Raw genomic sequence first — 24,467 nt, forward strand, 5'->3', positions numbered from 1 at the left:
TCGATCGTGCACTTCTTACACTTTTGTAGTGTAGCTCAGTGAATTTTAATCCGATTCCTTGTAAACCACTGAAAGATCATTCTAAAATGATTTATCTACCTCTCCACCTGACTTCAGCTGATTCCGTTAGCTACTTTACCTGGTAGGTGTGGCAAGTATAATCACTATTTATTAACAAAACTTGATAGTACTCATTTTACATATGGTTGGCGTTTTTGTTATAATTCCATGACTGTTAGTGTGATTTCTTTTAAACCACAAAAGGTTTGCACTACGAAAGTTACTCCATGTACATACCAATTTTCAAGTCATTCTTTCAAAAAGTTTACCCTGTGTCCGTGACAATGCTATCAAATTTTCAAAAAGCACGTATAACTCCATCGTTCTTTATCCGATGTGTACGAAAATTGGTCTGTAAGCATGCTTCATTACATTCTAACTGCCCTCAAACTTTGAGGGAAACAGACCAAAGCATGCACCAGTTATAGTGATTTTTCTAAGTGTTGCAAAAGAATAAGAAAAACACAAAGAAACTAAGACAAACTTTGAAGACATATATCTCAGTGATTCCTTGGTGGATTCAGCTCAAATTTGAAACTGGAGGTGCCCCACCTCGAGGGAATTACCACAGTAAAAATGGTTAATTTCCAGTCAGGTACTATTGAGCTACAGATGCATGAAAATGGCATTTTCCTAGTTCCTGTAAAATACACACTTGTGTGTCGCGCGTCCGTAGTCTACTTGGCCACACAACACACTATCGTATATCTTGATTTGTATTTCTGTCAGATTAATAATATTACTGCTAATTTAATTCATTTCAGTACCATCACCACCATTGAATATGACTGTTACTACTGGTGGAATGTTACGAGCACTTGTTGTAGACTGGGAGTCACCCAGTAATCCAGGGGGTATAATAACAACATACATGGTGACCTATAATGACATCACAATTAGTACTAATGGAAATGATACAATGTACACTATTATGGGACTGGATCCATTTACTGATTACACTATTAGTGTGACAGCATGTACTGATAATGGTTGTGGTAACCAAACTGATGTTGTGATTGGAACTACAGCAGAGGAAGGTATGTATTTGTGTTTAGAAGTTTCATATGAATAGGTTGGAAATTAAAGTAGAAATGTGAATGTAATATACAATAATACAGTGTGTACAATGATCATAAAACATTATACATACTTTAAATTACTGCATAGTTTTAGCACACAAAATCTGTGAGCTTGGCTGACAATGTACATGTAAACTGGTAAACATACTAATGTAGTGGACTAGTGGTTCAGTACACCACCGTGAACTTAATTCAAGGGTATCATATCAATAAAGGAGACAATTTATAATTGGAGATAGTCTCTGAATTGATCATTTGCTATTCCATTGGTATGGTATATATCAGTGTACAGTATAGAAGAAAATTGCATTGAATTTACTTTTATTTTGTAGGCAATATAATGTTTATTTCATAAATTGCAACTCTGTTCATATCTACAAGTTATAATGTATGTGTAATTATGTTCTTATTATATGTCTGCACATGTATTTTAGCTCCCAACTCACCTATAAATATTTCGGCTTCGGCAGTCAATTATACTACAGTAGAAGTCACCTGGGATCCACCCAGTATCACTAATGGGATCCTACGCTATTACACTGTAGTGTATGGTAGTAGTGATGACATGGAGGTGATGGAAGTGAACTCTAGTGATGTGACTGTGTTGGTGTCAGGACTGGATCCCTTCACTAATTACACATTTTATGTGTTAGCAATTACTGTAGCAACAAGTGAAGCTAGTGATAGAATTACTGTGTTAACTGATGAAACAAGTTAGTATTACAGTTGAGTGTTGCTTAGAAGATACTGTAAAGCTTGAGGGTTGCTTGATGTTTGATGCAATTGATGAGCCAATAATGCTAGTTATATTCATTAAACAATGCACGATATCCTTCAATTAGTTAGAGGTATCATTGTACAGGTAGAGTATCCTCCATCATGAGTAACTCCTCAGTACGCAAACCTATCACATGTAAATACCCATTGTGCCCTGTAGGGACTTAGTAGATAGGCTACTTCCATTTATTAACTAGGTTCAAATCTACAAGTTAGGTGTACCACTGTACATTAAGAGTTTGAAACTTACAAAAATTGGAGTGAACCTACATAATATGTGATCAGATTTGTGAAAAGGGATCTTCCACACACATCCAACTCTATGAACTTAGAAGATTTAACTTTGTCATCAAAACACATTAAACATAAAATTTTCTCCAACAACTAAGCCATGTTGGCATTCACTACTGAGCAATTTTCAAGTCAATAATCCTTTTCAATCTACAGTTATGAATCGTCAAAATTGGTAAATTGGTAAATTGAATGTGTGTGGAAGATCCTTTTTCACAAATCTGGTCACATTATTATATACATACAGTGTATGCTTTACTCTTAATTGGTGTCAATTATACTTTAGCTCCAAGTGCTGCAGTAAATGTCACATCACACACTATCAGTTCGACATCTATTATGGTAACTTGGCAACCACCAATAACACCCAATGGTATTGTAAGATCATATCGTATTGAGTTCACTACTAGAGGTGTGGCTGATAATACCTACACTGTCAACACTTCAATTGTCATTAACATGTTGGAGAAATTCACTACTTATCAGATTCAACTGTTTGCCACTACTGTTGCTGAGGGAAGTGGAAGTATTATTGTTAGTGCAACAACTGATGAAGACAGTAAGTTCATAATTATGTGCTTAAAATTTTAGTACTCTAGCATGCATTAAATGTGACTAGATTTTGGAAAAACAATCCAAATCGCACATTAGAAGTTTTGAGATAAATGGTTCTAAAAAATTCAAGTCAGTATAACTTCCTACACGTATGAAATTTATGCAAGAAATGCATCAATCTATTACCTTTCAGACTACTTCCAGTATTTGTAGCTGCTTGTAGAGTTTCCCGTAAAAATAATGTAGAAAATCTGAGCAGTTTGACAAGCAAAGTAGGATCATGAGTGCTTACAATGGGGTGGAAGGTAGGTGGTGCTGGGATAGGCAAGTGATAGACTTCAAAATGGAGCCTCACCATGACTGAAGGTCCAGACACAAGATTACAGGGATGTGCTGCCTTCTTAGTGGCTGATATGCAGCAAAATCAACACTGAAAATGCCTGGCCAACCTTATCAGGCCATCCACCAGTACACTACTGATTATTATCAAGCCAAGTCCCAGAAACTGCCATTCGAGCTTACCACACCACCAAGATAATACGTTTCTTAAAACAAGCCTCAAGTAGTTTCAGAAATGCTGAGGGTCAAAGGTAGTGTAGCTATCCATGGTACATAGTGTTAGTGTGATTATGCTTTATGTGTGGTTTGGATCGGTTTTGTAAAATCTGGTAATTTCTAAGCTACCTAGCAGAACTAAGTGGGGTTTACATTGTGATGCATTTATGTACATTTATGTATCTAAAACTTCTTACACATTGAATACACATTAATTATCCACTATATCATTTTACAGCGCCTGGTCCTCCTGGTAGTCTATTTGTCAATGAAATCAACTCTACAGCAATAGTTGTCAGTTGGTCTGAACCAGATATAACCAATGGAATTATCACATCATATGAAATCCTCTACTCTGTTGGTAACATATTTGATACAGATGCTATTAGTATACCAGTTGATGTGACCACAAACACTTCTTATCAAGTTATTATTGGCGGACTAGATCCCTTCACAATGTATAGTGTGGCTGTAAGGGCATATACTAGAATTGGAGTTGGAAATCTGACTAATAACTTCAGTATTCTAACCGATCCATTCAGTGAGTACCAGACACCAATTAATAACAATCGCAATATCATTTATTAACTGTACTCATTATTGTGTTATTCGTGCTTATTACTTGCTCTGAAGTATACATGCACATTAACGTTATATTTCTGATTACACAAATAGACAACCTACAGACTCAGTTGAAAGCATTTCTCTAAGGAATAAATAGAAAAATAAAGCATAACTAAGGAATACATGTACAGCTGACATGCTATTTTAGGATAGCATTAAAGCCAAGACCTTTTCTCTTATAGATGTAGGACTAGCAAGACATTATGGAACTGTAAGCCGATTTATATAAAATATGCTAACATAACACTTTATATGGGTTATCAGAGGTCACTGTATAGAGTGGTTGCACAATAATTACATTAGACGCGCTTAGAAAAATGCGTGGCAATAGTCCATTGCCACAATGCATAAAAAATTGCGTATTCGATTCTACTGCCACAACGCTAGTATGGATAGCTTAACCACTACAATGTTACATTCACCTATTATAAGGTATTAATATACTAGAAGGACGAGAGCGTAGCTGGTCTGGTTTCTGAAATTACTATAAAATTCTGCTTTTTGCTAGCACGCTCACGAAACCAGATGCCTATTCACATTTACCAATGTGAAGAGTTTTCTGACACGATTATGAAGAAAGAAAGTAGTTTAGCCTTGCCATTTCAACTTACGGGTGGAACTGTTTCAAAAATGCGTGGGCGAATACACACTATTTTCGCCGTGTAGCCACAAAGCAGACCGGCTATGCTCTCACTACTCTAATATGTTAGTACCTGATAACAGACGATTAACAACACCGACGTAGTTTGGCTGTTAGTCACTCTACAACAACAGGAAAATGAAACACGCAGTTTTTCCAGCACCTGGCTGTACAAATACCACACATTTTGCCACACATTTCAGTTGAATGCCGCACCTGTGACGTCACATGCAACCGCTCTATAGTAAGGTCATCTGTCTAATATTAGCCATTTCATAATGTATTATTTGTGTACAAAGTAATATGCCTAAAGCAATCACCTATTCTACAAGTCAAGAAACTTTGATGTAAGGTTGATCACAATAGACATGCAGATTTTGCAGTTTTTGACAGAAATAAATAAAAAATTTGCAACTATTAGTATGTATCATATGCAACTGAAAGTAACAGAACTGTAATATGCTCCCTCCCCTTAGACTGGTATTCCTAGTTGTGTGATTTTATTCAATAAGCATTCACCTTACAGAATAGCACTCATATGTGACCAGATTTCACAGAACCGATCCAAATCGCACATCAGGCAAAATCAAACTAACACCACCAGTGGATAGCTACACTATCGTACTACAAGTTTTGACCCTCAGCACTACTCAAACTACACGAGGCTGGTTTTTACACACGTCTTTTCTGGGTGGTGTGGAGTGCTCAAATGGCGGTTTCAGGCCTTGTGTAGGACCTGGCTTGGCAAGAGTCAGTGGTTTACTGGTGGACAGCCTTATAATGTTGGCCAGACGTGTTCTCTGCTGATTTTGCTACATATCAGCCACTAAGGAGCCAGCACAGCCCTGTAATCTGGTGTCTGGACTCCAATCGTGGTCTGCCTCCATTTTGAGGTCTATCTTTTGCCCTCCCCGCCACCCCCCAACCTCCACCCCTTTGTGAGCACTCGTGATACTACTTCGCTCGTCCAACTGCTCAGATTTTCTATCTTATTTGGCGGGAAACTGTACAAGCAGCTACAAGTACTGGAAGTGGCTTGAAAGGTAACAGATTGATGCATCTTTTGTGTAAATTTCATACGTGTGCTTGCTATCCTTGGAGAGTTATGCTGGCTTCAATTCTTTAAAACCGTTTATCTCGGAACTTCTAATGTGCGATTTGGATCGTTTTTCCAAAATCCAGTCACATATAACACTCATCTGGCTGTAAAGGAGCCAAACACACAAAAACATACTTTGGAATCACTCCATGACCAGTGCCAGCCACCACACACTGACCAGACTTCTTTTCACTGCTCCAGGATCCTTGGCAGGTCACGTGATCTCACATGATGCTCCAGAAATAATTTATATGTGACCAGATTTCACAGAACCGATCCAAATCGCACATCAGGCAAAATCAAACTAACACCACCAGTGGATAGCTACACTATCGTACTACAAGTTTTGACCCTCAGCACTACTCAAACTACACGAGGCTGGTTTTTACACACGTCTTTTCTGGGTGGTGTGGAGTGCTCAAATGGCGGTTTCAGGCCTTGTGTAGGACCTGGCTTGGCAAGAGTCAGTGGTTTACTGGTGGACAGCCTTATAATGTTGGCCAGACGTGTTCTCTGCTGATTTTGCTACATATCAGCCACTAAGGAGCCAGCACAGCCCTGTAATCTGGTGTCTGGACTCCAATCGTGGTCTGCCTCCATTTTGAGGTCTATCTTTTGCCCTCCCCGCCACCCCCCAACCTCCACCCCTTTGTGAGCACTCGTGATACTACTTCGCTCGTCCAACTGCTCAGATTTTCTATCTTATTTGGCGGGAAACTGTACAAGCAGCTACAAGTACTGGAAGTGGCTTGAAAGGTAACAGATTGATGCATCTTTTGTGTAAATTTCATACGCGTGCTTGCTATCCTTGGAGAGTTATGCTGGCTTCAATTCTTTAAAACCGTTTATCTCGGAACTTCTAATGTGCGATTTGGATCGTTTTTCCAAAATCCAGTCACATATACACTTTATAGTGGTCATTCCAAATGTTACAGCCAGTGTGTGCATGCAGTACTTTATATATGCTACATTAGTATTACAGTATATTTGTGTCACAGGTTCATCCCCACCAGTAGGATTTATGGTGATGGTACTCAATTCGACTACAGTACAGTTATCATGGCAATATCCAGAGTCACCAAATGGTGAGATCAGAGGTTACTCCATTCTCTATTCATCTATACCAGATAATGATATGATGATGCTAAACATCACCTTAAACACTACTGATGACACTAGTAACCAGACTATTATAGTGTCAGGGTTGACACCATTCACCTACTATGGCTTTCGTGTTAGAGCATTCTCCTTTGGTGACCAAAATGAGAGACCAAGTTTTGTCCATATTGGGATTTCAACTGATGAAATACGTGTGAGAACAGATGAAGATGGTAAGATGTGTGTATGAAACTTAGTAAGAATTACTACAGTTTATTTACATGTAGTACCTGAAGCTCCTAGAAACTTTGTAGTTCAAGCAATAACTTCCACAATGGTTCATTTGTCATGGAGTGTTCCGAATACCACTAATGGTATTTTACTGAATTATACCACCATCTTTTCGAATGGGATCGAAAGTTCCATCAAAATATATGACAATAACACATTTGAAGACACAATTAATAATCTCAACAAATACACAGAGTACAGGTTTGTTATTTATGCTAACACTAGTATAGGAGCAGGTGATAATGCAACAAACACTGAGAGGACCTTGGAAGATGGTTAGTGTATATAGTGCTTGTATACAGCATGTTCAATAATTACAGGATGTCAACACCAAAAGCTGGTAGTGTGTCATACTGACATACAGTACACATGATTGTAATTATTTTCTGTGTACTGCCAGATGCATAGTTGTAGTATCACAAAATGTTCCGTAAGTGTCAGCAAGCAGCTAAAAGAATAAGAAACTGATTAAAATTTTTACAAGTAGCAAAACGCTCTAAGTTTGGTGAAGCTACAGTTCACTGTAGTAAAAGTGTACTTGTAATATTAGTTCAATACGATTGAGAAATTTATAGCCATATGAATGTAATATATAACTCAGAATGAAAACAGCCTTAAGGTGGAACCTTCTAAATAGCTATTATAGTACATGTCAAAAAGTGATATCAAACTACATATCACTTATTATCTGTGCAGTGATGTAATGTCCAGCAGTTCTCAACAACTGTATCATCATAATATAGGGTTAATCTTGAATTAACATATTTCCCTGTACAACAGCTGTTGAATTAGGAAATACATGTACTGCAATGTAGTATAATTTTGAATAGAGCAAAATACTAAAGCATCAATCAAACATTTTACTTGTCACGTGAATCCCTCTTTCTCAACTTACTGTAATGCTTACCTATTTTACATAAATTATGGCACTTAATAATATACATGTATATGTATTATTGCATGGATGTACTGATTTATGGAAACTATTGTTTTATCCTTAGTCCACTGAGTCCAAATAGAGATCTGCATGTGTTTAACATCCTTCTTTTGTTTCTCTATTTCCATATTTTAATTTATTTTTACACTAGTGTGTATTATTATATGCATGGATGTGAATTCATGCTTTGTACCTTTCTGTAGCCCCTACTCCACCTCAGAATATTTTGGCTTCAGTCATCAATTCTACTACAGTAGAGGTCACCTGGGATCCACCCAGTATCACTAATGGGATCCTACGTTATTACACTGTAGTGTATGGTAGTAGTACTGACATGGAGATGATGGAAGTGAACTCTAGTGATGTGACTGTATTGATTTCGAGACTAGACCCTTTTACAACCTACACATTCTATGTAATAGCAGTTACTGTAACACCAAGTGAAGCTAGTGATAATGTCACAATACAGACAAATGAAGCAGGTAAGATTCAAATGTGACCGAATTTTGGAAAATCAACCATATGGGTGCATTTGACACCTGATAATCAATAACAAGCTTTTTAGTGCAAATCTGCATGTTGATGTTTGTAAATCATTGTCTATTAATACCTTGAATTACCTAACTTCTCTAAAAAATATTTTTAAAACTGTGTGCTGCTTGTAAAAGCTACTCACTAATCATGAAAATTCTAATTATTTCAGGCATGCCCATATGGGTAAATTTCCAAAATTCAGTCACAAATATGTAACAAAAACCAATAACTGTATAATTGCAATGGTTGTCATTTGCAGCTCCTTCTAATGCAAGAAATCTAACTGCTACTCCTGGTATAACTGATGTAATACTTATGTGGCTGCCACCTACACAACCCAATGGTAATGTCTCCTATTCTTACACCATTAAAGTTGCAGGCACCAATACTTTGGTGACTAGTGGAGTTACCACTTATCACACTGTGGTTATTACTAATCTGAATACATTCACTAACTACACAGTTACTGTGATAGCTTCAACACTTGGAGGTGCCAGTAATCCTGTCTCCAGCATATTTATGACATTGCAGGGCAGTAAGTTTTACATGTTACAGATGTAATATTCTTTTTGTGACATTTACTGAACACCTAGCTATGTGTATACAGTATAGTTTTCATTTGTCACTGAGTATGGTATTGTAGAATACCTGTACCCACAATGCTGTTTCAGTGTAACTTCTTAAATGCTAGGCCCTACTATTCATTACTCTAAATTACCTTAAGTGACTTGAATGGTAAAAATTTCAAAGTTACTGCCACTCTCGCACCTGTTCACTCATTGACTCATACACTTGTACACACATTTTTTTTATCTTCAGGCAAGTATCAAGACACACAGTAGTGCTTAAATGTCAGCACTACAGGTATTACCAGAAAGAATTTAGTTTCACTCTTTTTTAGCTTCGTAGTCCCTTCACTACACTGAAATTACAGCTACCTGCCAAGCGAAATACAGTAGGCCACATAGTAAAATTGATCAAAATCATTTCTGTACATTGATTGACTGTGCATTTTCAAGAACGTGTAATTCTGATACATATTTTAATTGTATTGTATTTCAAATACATATTGAAATGTGTCGTGCAAATAATACCATAACTTATCATGTCTTCAATAATCATCATTGTGCCTGTAGATAAAAACATGGATGCATCTCAAAGCCATATAAAATACAAAGAGAAGTGATTCAATCCATTATAAAAAGTAGCCTTCTAAATCCCTGCATTTAAAAGGTTGTGAAATCACTGCCACCTTAATTTTATGTTTTGTTACCCAGGCACTTTGAAGGCCACACCCTTCTTTTCATAGCTCGGCTGTTTTTGCAAGAGTAGTAATGAACTGAGAGAATGTTCACCAATATCCGAGTCTAATTATCTTTTACTTGTGTCATTTTATTATTAGTTCCAGAAGCAGTTACAGACTTTATGGTGGAGACAACAGAGAGGTCTGCAGTATTACTGGCTAGTCCTCCAGATGTTACCAATGGAATAGTGATCTATTACCTTATCTCATATCAACTGGTTGGATCAGTTAATGTGATGATGATGAACTTCACTACTACTGACATGTCCTTGAACACCACACTAACATCACTACTACCATTTACCAACTATACATTCTCAGTTAGACCATGTACTATTGCTGGTTGTGGTCCAGCTTCTAACAATGTAACAAGATTAACTTTAGAGGATGGTTAGTTTCCTGGTTTTTTTAAATTGTTTAAAAAGTACTGCAGCATGCACAGCAACCACTGTGCACTGATACTGACCTGCCCAATAACTCACAAATGCAACATTCTCTAACTACTGTATACGTTTTTTCTATACATAGTCCCCACTTTAGAATATCTCTGAACACTGTGCCTTAGGCAGTACGACTTTAACTACCTTCTTCAACATGAATGCACTAAAATGTAGACATCACAGTTGTTCATGGTTCACTAAATCCATGGTGAATCCATTGGTATGCTAACACAAAAATAATAGACCATATACAGTATGTGAGTTGGATGGACACTGCATGTGTATACAAATTATGTCATTTCTTTCATTTAGCTCCTAGTAGTCCAAACAACATTACAATATCTGTTAACGCTACTGCTGTCACCTTAACATGGACTGAACCTGTGATACCAAATGGAATTATTCGATATTATCTCATCATTTTAACAAGGGACAACAGTACAGTGTTCACTGTTAATCAAACATATGTCACATATCTAGCTGCAACAATTGTTGGACTTTACCATAACACTAATTACACTGTCAATGTCAGAGCTGTAACTGTTAGGGAAGGAGAGCCTGAATCAGCATCATTTACCACAAGACCTTGTGAGTCTATAGTATAGTAAATGTATGTGTGCATAGCATAATATTATTAATGCTGTAATAATGTTTCAAAGTACAAAATAATATTTTTATTTAAATTAAGGAAAGCAAAGTGTTTGGTCTTTACATGGAGTGTCTGTTTAAAATCAGTAACTCAATTCTTTACAGAACAAAAGTATGTATGCATATGAAATCTGTACATATTGTGTATACCATAATTCACTTGATTTTTGCACAAAAAATTTCATGATAAAAATTTCCATGTAAAAAATATTTTGTATGATGTACAGGTATTGGAATATTTTGATCTTTTGCAAAAATTTTGTGTAAGAAATTTTCATTTAGTTTTTGCATACAAAAACTATTTCATAAAGCAAATAACACTACATAGTTAATTATTGCTTGTCAATTCAAACATTCACTTATTATAAGACACTGTGATTGTAGTAGTGTAAGTCTATTTGTGAACACATGTTTTTTCCATTGCAAATATTTCAATACCTAAAATCAGGATATGTAAAGACACTTCACAGCTCAATTCCAATATGTCCCAATGTATATATTCTGTAATAATAAAATCTGGGGATCTGCTCCAAATAGAATATATACCAGTAATATAGTATGATACAACAGTGTAAGTGCGTCAGGTCATCTGGCTTATCTGAGTTGTGTTTTGTCCATGTCAAGTGGGCCTCATCTGTTTTATTGAATATCCAGCTCTGACCCTTGATGAGATCATGTGCAATAATATTGTATTGATAGAAATGAAGCTGTACATACTCAAGAAACTTGCATGGAGCCATGCCCACCATCCGGTAATGTGTTTTGCTGTCTGTACAGATATGTGAAGTTATGCCTACCTATCAGGATTGTATACTACTGTCTGGGAATGAATAGAATTATGCCAACTATTGGGATTGGGTGTTGCAACTACTGTAGTCTAGCATCAAGCAAGCCCACATTTGTAAGGAAATGTTTAGGGTTGATGTAGCTGCCGGTAGGCATATGTAGAGACACACCCACTTATCAGTTGTGTGTTAAATACTCTGTAGTAGCTATCCTCATTTCTATTTCCTCTTTCAAACAATCCTTTGTATAGTGTGATAACCTGTATAATCTACAAAATTAACTTAGGGCTAACTAGCAAAGCTTGGGACTTGTGGATTTTTAAATATAGCTTTTGATGTGTGCCTCTGTTTTAATTAAATGCGATCATGTCTGGGTCAGATCCAAGTCCCATCCAATTACTATTTGTGTCAGTGAGTCAACTGGACCAGCAGTATTGACCCACTCACAACCCTAATATGTGACCGGATTTGCGAAAAGGGGTCTTCCACACTCATCTAATTCTATGAACTTGGAAGACTTCAACTTTCTGTTCAAGTATCATACAATCCTGAAAGTTTCTCTATCCATTAAGCTATGTTAGTACTTACTGATGACCAACTTTAAAGTCATTAGCATTTTCCAATCTGAAGTTATAGATTGTCAAAGTTGGTAAATTGGATGTGTGTGGAAAACCCCTTTTCGCAAATCCGGTCACATATGATCCATTGTACAGCATATATCTACAACTGACTATGGACAATTTTCTATTATTCCATTTAGTACCGTCTCAACCACTTAATGTCACTGTCACTACTAATGGAATATTAAGATCACTTGTTGTACAATGGTCAATACCTATATACCCAAGTGGTATGATAACAACATACATGGTGACCTATAATGACATCACAATTAGTACTAATGGAAATGATACGATGTACACTATTATGGGACTGGATCCATTTACTGATTACACTATTAGTGTGACAACATGTACTGATAATGGTTGTGGTAACCAAACTGATGTTGTGATTGGAACTACAGAAGAGGAAGGTATATCTATGTACATATATGTACTATAGCATTATACTGCTGCAGTGGAAGCCACGACAATAAGAATGCTACAGTAATACACACACCTTGAAACTAGTTATATGCATTGTTGAAATGATAAAGTGTACTTGTATAAAGTAAGGGTTAGCTGTGTATGCATATAGGTAATGAAATGATAGTATCAATGTCTACAGTAATGTGCATACACTAATCTTTCATTCATAGCACCCAACCCACCTCAGAATATTTCAGCTTCAGCAGTAAATTCTACCACAGTAGAGGTCACCTGGAATCCACCCAGTATCACTAATGGGATCCTACGCTATTACACTGTAGTGTATGGTAGCAGTGATGACATGGAGGTGATGGAAGTGAACTCTAGTGATCTGACTGTGTTGGTGTCAGGACTGGATCCCTTCACTAATTACACATTTTATGTGTCAGCAATTACTGTAGCACTGAGTGAAGCTAGTGATAGAGTTACTATAGTGACTTATGAATCAGGTATATGCATTTGACTAAGAACTGTACAATAAGGGTTATGCTAGCATGATGTGAGCATAATAGCTAACCAAAGCAATAAGCATGATAGGACAATTTCTAAGGTTTAAAGCAAAACGCACAAAGTGTATGCCAAAAAGACAGCAAACATTCCACATATTCTGCAATCCTTATGAATTGTAATTATACAGATTCTTTGATTGTTGAAACACTTGAGAGTAATAAAATTAGGACACTCTATTAGAGCAGTAACTTATTCTAATACAGCAGTCAGAAAATACTAATACACTGTAATGAAACAGATAGCCCTTGATCATAGTGATTATTGTAAATAGCAACAGTTTGATGGGACTGTGGGTTTGTAAATTTGGCTGCATGGTAGATTTACTAAACTATTGTATGCACCACATTGCTTGATGTTTTAACTTGTTAAACATCTATCATCAGCTATATAAGCAATTTTATTGAGCTGATAGTACATGTAGCAACTGCTAAAATTATTGTACAAACCTTAAATATGTGTTGTATAATATGATCTGATAATTGTCTGCAATTGTAATGTAATTGCTTGCATTTAATGTCCTTTACATTTGGATCCTAGCTCCAAGTGCCCCAGTGCAAGTCACATCACATAATATCAGTTCCACATCTATTATGGTAACTTGGCAAACACCAATAACACCCAATGGTATTGTGAGATCATATCGTATTGAGTTCACTACTGGAGGTGTGGCTGATAATACCTACACTGTCAACACTTCAATTATCATTAACATGTTGGAGAAATTCACTACTTATCAGATTCAAGTGTTTGCCACTACTGTTGCTGAGGGTGGTGGTAGTGTAATTGTTAGTGTAACAACTGATGAGGACAGTAAGTATATAAGTACATGTACCTTCATTACTCTTGTGTACTTGGTGGCTTAATTAAGTCCATACAATTATCCATAATTGTTATATACTAACTCTGTTATGATACACATGTATAATGTAATTTATTGCACTACAATAAATTGAGGTTACCATGAAAGGTTGACTTAGGCTTCAATGACAAGGGTGCATAGCCAGATCGCTATTGAACACATTTAACAATAAAGCGTGTACCCATACAGAAATGATTGACACATGCTAGGCATCATAAACCAGCTTGACAAGTTCACTAGCTCACGTGGATTCCACTTGGCTCGAAACATGTCACAAGGCAGAATGTTACTTTATCTCCACTAAGAACTTGCAACTGTTGCAACTATACACAGGCCAGTGGGTAAATATAGCTTAAAGAAGACTTTATGCCAAAGTCATGTATGTTAGCATGTTTTTCTTTTTCTCTCTTTTACTCATAAGAGATATACTTATCACATTGGTGACTGAAAAGGAGGGCACTAGGCGCAACATGTTGCTTATCAAAATCAAATATGTTGTTTCAATAATGTAATACTACAGTATAGTCTGTGTTACCATAGCAAGGATTGCTTGCTTAACCCACTCCACATGACAATACACGTGAGCTGCTGCTATGACCCTGCATGATTGCTTAACCCACTCAATATGGTGATACACGTGGGCCGATATTATTGCACCACATGACTGCTTAACCCTTTTCACATGGTGATACATGTGGGCTGCTGCTGCTATTGCCTTACATGATTGCTTAGCCCACCCACATGGCAATACATGTGGGTTGGTGCTGCTGCTGCTGCTGCTGCTGCTGCTGCTGCTGCTGCTGCTGCTGCTGCTGCTGCTGCTGCTGCTGCTGCTGCTGCTGCTGCTGCTGCTGCTGCTGCTGCTGCTGCTGCTGCTGCTGCTGCTGCTGCTGCTGCTGCTGCTGCTGCTGCTGCTGCTGCTGCTGCTGCTGCTGCTGCTGCTGCTGCTGCTGCTGCTGCTGCTGCTGCTGCTGCTGCTGCTGCTGCTGCTGCTGCTGCTGCTGCTGCTGCTGCTGCTGCTGCTGCTGCTGCTGCTGCTGCTGCTGCTGCTGCTGCTGCTGCTGCTGCTGCTGCTGCTGCTGCTGCTGCTGCTGCTGCTGCTGCTGCTGCTGCTGCTGCTGCTGCTGCTGCTGCTGCTGCTGCTGCTGCTGCTGCTGCTGCTGCTGCTGCTGCTGCTGCTGCTGCTGCTGCTGCTGCTGCTGCTGCTGCTGCTGCTGCTGCTGCTGCTGCTGCTGCTGCTGCTGCTGCTGCTGCTGCTGCTGCTGCTATTGCCCTACATGACTGCTTAACCCACCTTACATGACGATACATGTGAGTTGCTGCTGCTGCTTTTTCCCCACATGACTGCATAATCCACCCCTCGTGGCGATACATGTAAATTGCTGCTGCCATTGCCCCTGCATGTGTTAGCATATGCACATACAGCATGCAGTTGACTGTAGGGCTTGCTAGGTTAGTGCGTGCCTCAAATTTCAAATGTACTGTATGTATAAACCGCCCAATGATTCCTCAGTTTCCCTTCATCACTCCAAAGTTGGCAAAGCAAACTAACACAGATAATAGCCTGTTTGTCTGAACTTTGTACTGAGCAGGTATGTAAATAGTTGTATTCTCTGCATTTGTAACACCATGTTAATTTAATGCATGTTCATTAACCTGCCTCTTGTGCAGAAGGATGGCAAGAGTCTCACTTGCTTGTGCCGTGTGCTTGGGGAGGTTGGGTGGCAAACAAGCAAGCAAACCGGACACATGCTTACCTCCTCACGGGGTGGGGGGGAACCTTGCATGTCAATAGTACGTTATGCATACAGTAGTATATTTACATAATTACATACGGATGTGCACATACATACTTACAATAATATATACTCTATGTTTGATTTGAGTATGCAATTATGGAGAATCAAATGTGGTATAGATTATGTAGTATTTGAGCTTCAACAATTTGAGTACTCATGCAAGGTTGATTTACTGAAAATGAAGTCTCTAAATGGCAAGATGTCCATATATGTATGTAGAGAGAAACTGAATTCTGAGGAAATATAGATGCACAGTGTAGTTCGTGCCTTTAACAGTGCTGTTTAATTGTTTGCTGGTGAACAGCAAGGTCTTTTTCTACGTATTTATACTAAATTTTATATAAGTATGTATCTTGATCAATAAAAAAAAGCAAAGAAAGTAACAAAAGACAGTTGAGTTGATGCAAAGAGTGTTAGGCTGCAACACTATTGTCTATATAATTTATTGATGTTCAGGAATTCACTTCAATCAGGCACAACAACATAATACCTTCAGGTCATTGAATAATGTAGATATCTCCCTTTGGCTCTCTCTCTATTAATAACGAGCGAACTTGGTGCTGAATTGTAATGAAACTTGGAGAAGCCAATGCAAATCACCTGAATTATTACTATTAAAATTTTTGTCATTAACCTACCAACACAGCCACTTCTTTGCCGCTACTTTGGATTTCACATTTGTTTTCACCCTGGCTTTTTAGGGGCTGCACCTTTTCACAGCTTGGCTGTTTTGTATAGATTGTAAGAAGCTGAGCATACAGTACTAACAACAACACTTGAACAGTTTTAATCTAGCTAATAATAGTTATTTTAAAAAGTATCAACTTTATCCAAATATAAATTTTTCAATGCAGATGTACTAAATGAAATCTTTATTTCATGTTCTGCTGCTATATTAATGGGAATTTTTTATTCATATCTTAAATATTTCAAAGTGCATATGTTGTATTTTATATTTTACAATTGCTTATAGCACCTGATGCTCCTAACAGTCTATTTGTCAATGAGATCAACTCTACAGCAATAATTGTCAGTTGGTCTGAACCAGATGTAACTAATGGAATTATCACATCATATGAAATCCTCTACTCTGTTGGTAACATACTTGATACAGATGCTATTAGTATACCACTTGATGTGACCACAAACACTTCTTATCAAGTTATTGTTGGTGGACTAGATCCCTTCACAATGTATAGTGTGGCTGTAAGGGCATATACTAGAATTGGAGCTGGAGAATTGACTGATACCTTCAGTATTCTAACTGATCCATACAGTAAGTGATATTCAATGCAGATGTAGCAAGATAATACAGATTGCTCTAAAACAATATTCCCATTATGCAGTGAAACCTACCTGCTCAAGTCACTGTACAATAAGGTCACCTGTTTAAATTGGCCATTTTAAAACCTCCGAATATATCATGTGTGTGCTAGTAACATGCCTAAAGTAATCACCTATTTAAAATTCAAGAAGTTTTGATGTAAGGCTGATCAAATAGACATGCCGGTTTTAACTGTCTGTGTGTGAATTCAAGTTCAAACTTATATAAAAGCATAGAAAATTTGCAACTATGTATCACATGCAACTGAAAAAGTAGTGGAACTTTCATATGTGACTGGATTTTGAAAAAGCAGCCTTAATGTTACATTTTACTGCTTAAATTTATATTTATGTTCATATTCCAAACTACCAATCAGCTTTACAGTGATCAGAATCATCAGTTAGTACCTTCAATTACAACAAATTCAGTGACATATTATTTATAACAAATGTGCAAATGCTTTAATAGTGATACAGCAAACTAACGATTTGTATGTTAACATGAAAACTGATTTTTTTTCCAAAATCCGATCACATATGCTCCCTCCCCTTAGAGTGGAGTTCCAAGTTCAATGATTGAATTCAATATGCATACACCTTATAGAATAGTACCCATATATGCTTTATATTAGTCATTGTAAATGAGAACTCAACAGCTGTGCATGTAGTACTTTATATATGCTACATTAGTATTACAGTTTATTTGCGTCACAGGTTCATCCCCACCAGTAGGATTTATGGTGATGGTACTCAGTTCAACTACAGTACAGTTATCATGGCAATATCCTGAGTCACCAAATGGTGAGATCAGAGGTTACTCCATTCTCTATTCATCTATACCAGATAATGAGATGATGATACTAAACATCACCTTAGACACTATTGATGATACTAGTAACCAGACTACTATAGTGTCAGGGTTGACACCATTCACTTACTATGGCTTTCGTGTTAGAGCATTCTCTTTTGGTGACCAAACAAACTTAGTACACATTGGGATTTCAACTGATGAAAGACGTGCAAGAACAGATGAAGATGGTAAGATGCACTCAACCTATACAGCTTTGCAACAATTATTATATAACCTTATGTTTTATATACAGTTCCTGAAGCTCCTACAACCTTTGTAACACAAGCAATAAATTCTACAATGGTTTATGTATCGTGGAGTATTCCAAATATCACTAATGGCATTATAGTGGGCTACACTGTAATCTACTCTAATAATAGTAACACTGTTATGATAACATATAGTCATAATACATTTGAAGACACTATTAATAATCTCAACAAGTATACAGAGTACACAATGGTCATTTATGCTAACACTAGTGTTGGAGCAGGTGACAATGCTACATCTACAGTGAGGACATTGGAAGATGGTTAGTGTGCTTGTATAAGAATTGTATGAGGAGTGCTACTTAATATCTAATCAAAAACAGCCAAGCTGTAAAAAAAGGTGCGGCCCCCAAAAAGGCCATGGTCAAAAAAGATGTGAAATCCAAGGTGGCGGCCAAGAAATGGCTGTGATGGTAGGTTAATGGTAAAAATTTTAATAATGACAATTCAGGTGAATTTGATGCCAAGACCAAGTGGCACAAAATTCACCTGAATTGTCGTTATTAAAATTTTTACCATTAACCTACCATCACAGCCATTTCTTGGCCGCCACCTTGGATTTCACATCTTTTTTCACCATGGCCTTTTTGGGGGCCGCACCTTTTTTTACAGCTTGGCTGTTTTTGATTAGATATCACTTCTTTTTGTATTTGTATACTGCAAAGCCAGCTATTTGTATACTGCAAAGCCAGCCTATGGCTGGCTTTGGGGCCTTTTTAACCCATGTGTTTTTTTTATTTACCACAGGAAGAAGAAAAGAACTTATAGAAGATTTTTAATACTTCAATTATTTTTGATTTTATTAGTAATTATACAAATTATATACATATATTTATTACATGCCCATTATTCCCTACAGGATATTTTTTAGCAGCTGATCTCTCTACTGGGTGACTTAAAATATAGCTGAACTATAATACAGGATGGTTTCTTTGTAGCTGAACTCTCTACAAGGTGACCTCTTCTAGCTGATCTCTCTACAGGGTGATTTGTTTCTAGCTGAACTCTCTACAGGTGATTTGTTTGCAGCTAAACTCTCTATATCCATGGTGGTTTCTTTGTAGCTGAACTCTCTACATGATGGTTTCTTTGTAGCTGAACTCTCTACAAAGTGACTTCTTCTAGCTGAACTCTCTACATGTGATTTTTTTGCAGCTAAACTCTCTATATCCATGGTGGTTTCTTTGTAGCTGAACTTTCTACATGATGGTTTCTTTGTAGCTGAACTCTCTACAAGGTGACTTCTTCTAGCTGAACTCTCTACAGGGTGATTTCTTTGTAGCTGAACTCTCCACATGATGGTTTCTTTGTAGCTGAACTCTCTACAAGGTGACCTCTTCTAGCTGATATCTCTATAGGGTGATTTTGTTTCTTGCTGAACTGTCTACAGGTGATTTGTTTGCAGTTAAACTCTCTACATGGTGCTTTCTTTGTAGCTGAACTCTCTACAAGGTGACCTCTTCTAGCTGATTTCTCTACAGGGTGATTTGTTTCTAGCTGAACTCTCTACAGGTTATTTGTTTGCAGCTAAACTCTCTACATCCATGATGGTTTCTTTGTAACTGAACTCTCTACATGATGGTTTCTTTGTAGCTGAACTCTCTACAAGGTGACTTCTTCTAGCTGAACTCTCTACAAGGTGATTTCCTTGTAGCTAAACTCTCTACATGATGGTTTCTTTGTAGCTGAACTCTCTACAAGGTGACTTCTTTTAGCTGATCCCTCTACAGGGTGATTTGTTTGCAGCTGATCTCTCTGCAGGTTGATTTGTTTTAGCTGAATTCTCTACAGGGTGATTTGTTTGTAGCTGATCTCTCGGCAGGTTGATTTGTTTGTAGCTGAAGTCTCTACAGGGTGATTTGTTTGTAGCTGAACTCTCTACAGGGTGATTTTTTGTAGCTGACTTCTCTTCAGGGTGATTTGTTTCTAGCTGATCGCTCTACAGGTTGATTTGTTTGTAGCTGAAATCTCAACAGGGTGTATTGCTTGTAGCTGAACTCCTTACATTGTTTCTAGTTTCTAGATGATCTCTCTACAAGGTGATTTGTTTGTAGTTGATCTCTCTGCACGTTGATTTGTTGTAGCTGAACTCTCTACAGGGTGATTTGTTTCTAGCTGATCTCTCTACAAGTTGATTTGTGTGTAGCTGATCTCTCTGCAAGTTGATTTGTTTGTAGTTGATCTCTCTACAGGGTAATTTGTTTGTAGCTGAACTGTCTATAAGGTGATTTGTTTGTAGCTGATCCCTCTACGGGGTGATTTGTTTGCAGCTGAACTCTTTAGGTGGTGATTTTTTTGTAGCTGAACTCTCTCCAAGGTTACCACTTCTAGCTGATCTCTCTACAGGGTGATTTGTTTCTAGCTAAACTCTCTACAGGTGATTTGTTTGCAGCTAAACTCTATACATGGTGCTTTCTTTGTAGCTGAACTCTCTACATGATGGTTTCTTTGTAGCTGAACTCTCTACAAGGTAACTTCTTCTAGCTGATCCCTCTACAGGGCGATTTGTTTGTTGTTGAATTCTCTACACGGTAATTTGTTTGAGGTTGAACTCTCTACATGGCGGTTTCTTTGTAGCTGAACTCTCTACAAGGTGACTTTTTCTAGCTGAATTCTATACAGAGTGATTTGTTTGCAGCTGAACTCTCTACATGATGGTTTCTTTGTAGCTGAACTCTCTATAAGGTGACCTATTCTAGCTGAACTCTTTACATTGTGTCTAGTTTCTAGCTGATCTCTCTACAGGGTGATTTGTTTGCAGCTGAAATCTCTACAGGGTGATTTGCTTGTAGCTGAACTGCTTACATTGTGTCTAGTTTCTAGCTGATCTCCACAGGGTGATTTGTTTGTAGCTGATCTCTCTACAAGTTGATTTGTGTGTAGCTGATCTCTCTGCAGGTTGATTTGTTTGTAACTGAACTCTCTAAAGGGTGATTTGCTTGTAGCTGATCTCCTTACATCGTGTCTAGTTTCTAGCTGATCTCTCTGCAGGTTGATTTGTTTGTAGCTGAAGTCTCTACAGGGTGATTTGTTTCTAGCTGATCTCTCTACAAGGTGATTTTTTGTAGCTGATCTCTCTGCAAGTTGATTTGTTTGTAGTCGATCTCTCTACAGGATAATCTGTTTGTAGCTGAACTGTCTATAAGGTGATTTGTTTGTAGCTGATCTCTCTGCAGGTTGATTTGTTTTAGCTGAATTCTCTACAGGGTGATTTGTTTGTAGCTGATCTCTCTGCAGGTTGATTTGTTTGTAGCTGAAGTCTCTACAGGGTGATTTGTTTGTAGCTGAACTCTCTACAGGGTGATTTTTTGTAGCTGACCTCTCTTCAGGGTGATTTGCTTCTAGCTGATCGCTCTACAAGTTGATTTGTTTGTAGCTGAAATCTCAACAGGGTGTATTGCTTGTAGCTGAACTCCTTACATTGTTTCTAGTTTCTAGATGATCTCTCTACAAGGTGATTTGTTTGTAGTTGATCTCTCTGCACGTTGATTTGTTGTAGCTGAACTCTCTACAGGGTGATTTGTTTCTAGCTGATCTCTCTACAAGTTGGTTTGTGTGTAGCTGATCTCTCTGCAAGTTGATTTGTTTGTAGTCGATCTCTCTACAGGGTAATTTGTTTGTAGCTGAACTGTCTATAAGGTGATCTGTTTGTAGCTGATCTCTCTGCAGGTTGATTTGTTTTAGCTGAACTCTCTACAAGTTGATTTGTGTGTAGCTGATCTCTCTGCAAGTTGATTTATTTGTAGTCGATCTCTCTACAGGGTAATTTGTTTGTAGCTGAACTGTCTATAAGGTGATTTGTTTGTAGCTGATCTCTCTGCAGGTTGATTTGTTTTAGCTGAACTCTCTACAGGGTGATTTGTTTCTAGCTTATCTCTCTACAGGTTGATTTGTGTGTAACTAATCTCTCTACAAGCTGATTTGTTTGTAACTGATCTCTCTGCAGGTTGATTTGTTTCTAGCTGATTTCTCCACAGGTTGATTTGTTTGTTGCTGATCACTCTAAAGATTGATTTGTTTGTAGCTGAACTCTCTGCAAAGTGTTTTGTTTGTAGCTGATCTCTCTACAGGGTAATTTGTTTGTAGCTGAACTCTCTGCACATTGACTTGTGTGTAGCTGAATTCTCTAGAGAGTGATTTAATTGTAGGTGAACTCTCTACAGGGTGCATGACTTGTTTATAGCTGAACTCTCTTCAGTGTGACTTGTAATGTTCTGAATCTCTACAGTGATATAATTGTAGCTTAACTCTCCACAGGGTGACTTGCTGCTCGCTGAACTCTCTATAAGATTAACTGTTTGCAGCTGAAGTCCCTACAGAATAACTTGTAATGTAATAGAATTCTATAATGGAGTAAATAAATTAGTTGAATGCTCTATTAGGGTGACTGTTCTATTAGAGTATCTCGATCTCGCATTTGCTACAAGGAGTTGGCTTTCGAATCATAACTCAGTGGTTTGTAATCCAATTCTTCTATACTACTGCAAGGTCTTTCTATGAAGATTATTCCAGCTATACACCGATTTTCAGCTCATTGCTCTTAGTGGTTTGCCTAGTAGGCATATAAACTAATGCTTTTTTATTACTAAAAATCGATCGCGTAATTGTGACACAGGTTGGGTTTTGTGTCATATCTCCATGGTCTTAATCTCGATTCCTTTGAAACCACCAAAAGGCACTCCTACGATGGTTACACCATCTACATAGCAATTTTCAACTCATTTCATGAAGCAGTTTACCCTGTAGGCGTGACAACAAATCGATCTTGTTTTACGCGAATAATTGGTCATAACTCCTGAACCATTCATCGGATTTGTACCAAATTTGATGCTAGAATTCACCTTTGGACTCCCTTTCTTTGTGCCAAATTTCAAGGCGATCAGAGCACGCATTTGCGTTTTATAGCAATTTTTGCAAGTGTGCGAAAAGACAAAAAAGAAGGAAAAAAAAACGAAACTTTGGCCGCTCATATCTCGGAAATGGCTTGAGTGATTTCCTTCAAATTTGGAATGTAGACTCCCCTAGCTGGCAGGCAACTCTAAGGCAAATTTGGTTTCAATCGGATAAGGTATCACCGAGATACAAAAGTGTGAAAATGACGTTTTCTTTCTTCCTGTCAATATACTCATGGTGTGGCGCATGGCTTCTTAGGCCGCACGACACACTATCGTGTGTCTTGATAGTACCATTATGCAGTCCAATTAAAACATGCTGTATTGGGTTTTACATACAATTATGTTCATTTGTCCTGCTGATCATCAGATAGTGCAACCAAATCTGCAAAAGGGGTCTTATAGCCTTTTCAAATGCAAGTGTCTGGAAACTGATAACTTGACTTATGAATAAGGTTTCAGGCTAAACGTTGGTCACTTTACACCTCTAACATGGCACTATTCCTGGGTATAGTTTCAAGGTGATAGGTGAACCACATGAGAAGCTATGATTAGCCAAACTTGGAACTTTGGAAAATGAATACTTTACTTATCCCCTTTTACAGATTCGGTCACTTGTATATATTGAATGATTTTAGTGTGATCACTGCCATCATACTGTGTCTACATATATAGCACCCAACCCACCTCAAAATGTTGGAGTTTTGGTAGTCAATTCTACTACAGTAGAGGTCACCTGGGATCCACCCAGTATCACTAATGGGATCCTACGCTATTACACTGTAGTGTATGGTAGCAGTGATGACATGGAGATGTTGGAAGTAAACTCTAGTGATGTGATTGTGTTGGTGTCAGGACTGGATCCCTTCACTAATTACACATTTTATGTGTTAGCAATTACTGTAGTACCGAGTGAAGCTAGTGATAATGTTTCTGTGGTGACACATGAATCAGGTACATCACAGTGTGTAAGTATAGTCTTTAGTGCATTAAAACAGCAAAAACAGTAAGGAACAACAGATAACAACCTACATTGTTATGCTAGTATAGCTACAAGTGTAGGCGACCTCCCTTGTTTCAGTGCTTTTTATTACTATGATCCTACTCAGTGTAAAATTTTCCTTACACTTTTAAACAATAAGGTGGTGAAATAATATACAG

The 24,467-nt window shown here is 37.7% G+C and overlaps 2 protein-coding genes across 2 annotated transcripts in view; both read left to right on the plus strand.

The window, feature by feature from the left end:
* Positions 1 to 3,905, plus strand: part of LOC136253752 (phosphatidylinositol phosphatase PTPRQ-like) — a 48,519-nt gene extending 44,614 nt beyond the window's left edge. Inside the window, exons 23-26 of the mRNA XM_066046411.1 lie at positions 825 to 1,097; positions 1,574 to 1,852; positions 2,494 to 2,766; positions 3,556 to 3,905. Coding sequence (XP_065902483.1) covers positions 825 to 1,097; positions 1,574 to 1,852; positions 2,494 to 2,766; positions 3,556 to 3,905 — 1,175 coding nt within the window. The remainder of the gene's footprint in view (positions 1 to 824; positions 1,098 to 1,573; positions 1,853 to 2,493; positions 2,767 to 3,555) is intronic.
* A 561-nt stretch (positions 3,906 to 4,466) lies between these two features.
* LOC136253753 (usherin-like) overlaps positions 4,467 to 24,467 on the plus strand; it is an 88,294-nt gene continuing 68,293 nt past the window's right edge. The window contains exons 1-14 of the mRNA XM_066046412.1: positions 4,467 to 4,524; positions 6,679 to 7,011; positions 7,066 to 7,344; positions 8,210 to 8,488; positions 8,800 to 9,075; positions 9,943 to 10,233; positions 10,596 to 10,871; positions 12,477 to 12,749; positions 12,975 to 13,253; positions 13,852 to 14,124; positions 16,946 to 17,248; positions 18,010 to 18,333; positions 18,399 to 18,677; positions 23,982 to 24,260. Coding sequence (XP_065902484.1) covers positions 4,467 to 4,524; positions 6,679 to 7,011; positions 7,066 to 7,344; positions 8,210 to 8,488; positions 8,800 to 9,075; positions 9,943 to 10,233; positions 10,596 to 10,871; positions 12,477 to 12,749; positions 12,975 to 13,253; positions 13,852 to 14,124; positions 16,946 to 17,248; positions 18,010 to 18,333; positions 18,399 to 18,677; positions 23,982 to 24,260 — 3,802 coding nt within the window. The remainder of the gene's footprint in view (positions 4,525 to 6,678; positions 7,012 to 7,065; positions 7,345 to 8,209; positions 8,489 to 8,799; positions 9,076 to 9,942; positions 10,234 to 10,595; positions 10,872 to 12,476; positions 12,750 to 12,974; positions 13,254 to 13,851; positions 14,125 to 16,945; positions 17,249 to 18,009; positions 18,334 to 18,398; positions 18,678 to 23,981; positions 24,261 to 24,467) is intronic.

Source organism: Dysidea avara, chromosome 4, assembly GCF_963678975.1.
Source record: "Dysidea avara chromosome 4, odDysAvar1.4, whole genome shotgun sequence".
Lineage (NCBI taxonomy): Eukaryota > Metazoa > Porifera > Demospongiae > Dictyoceratida > Dysideidae > Dysidea > Dysidea avara.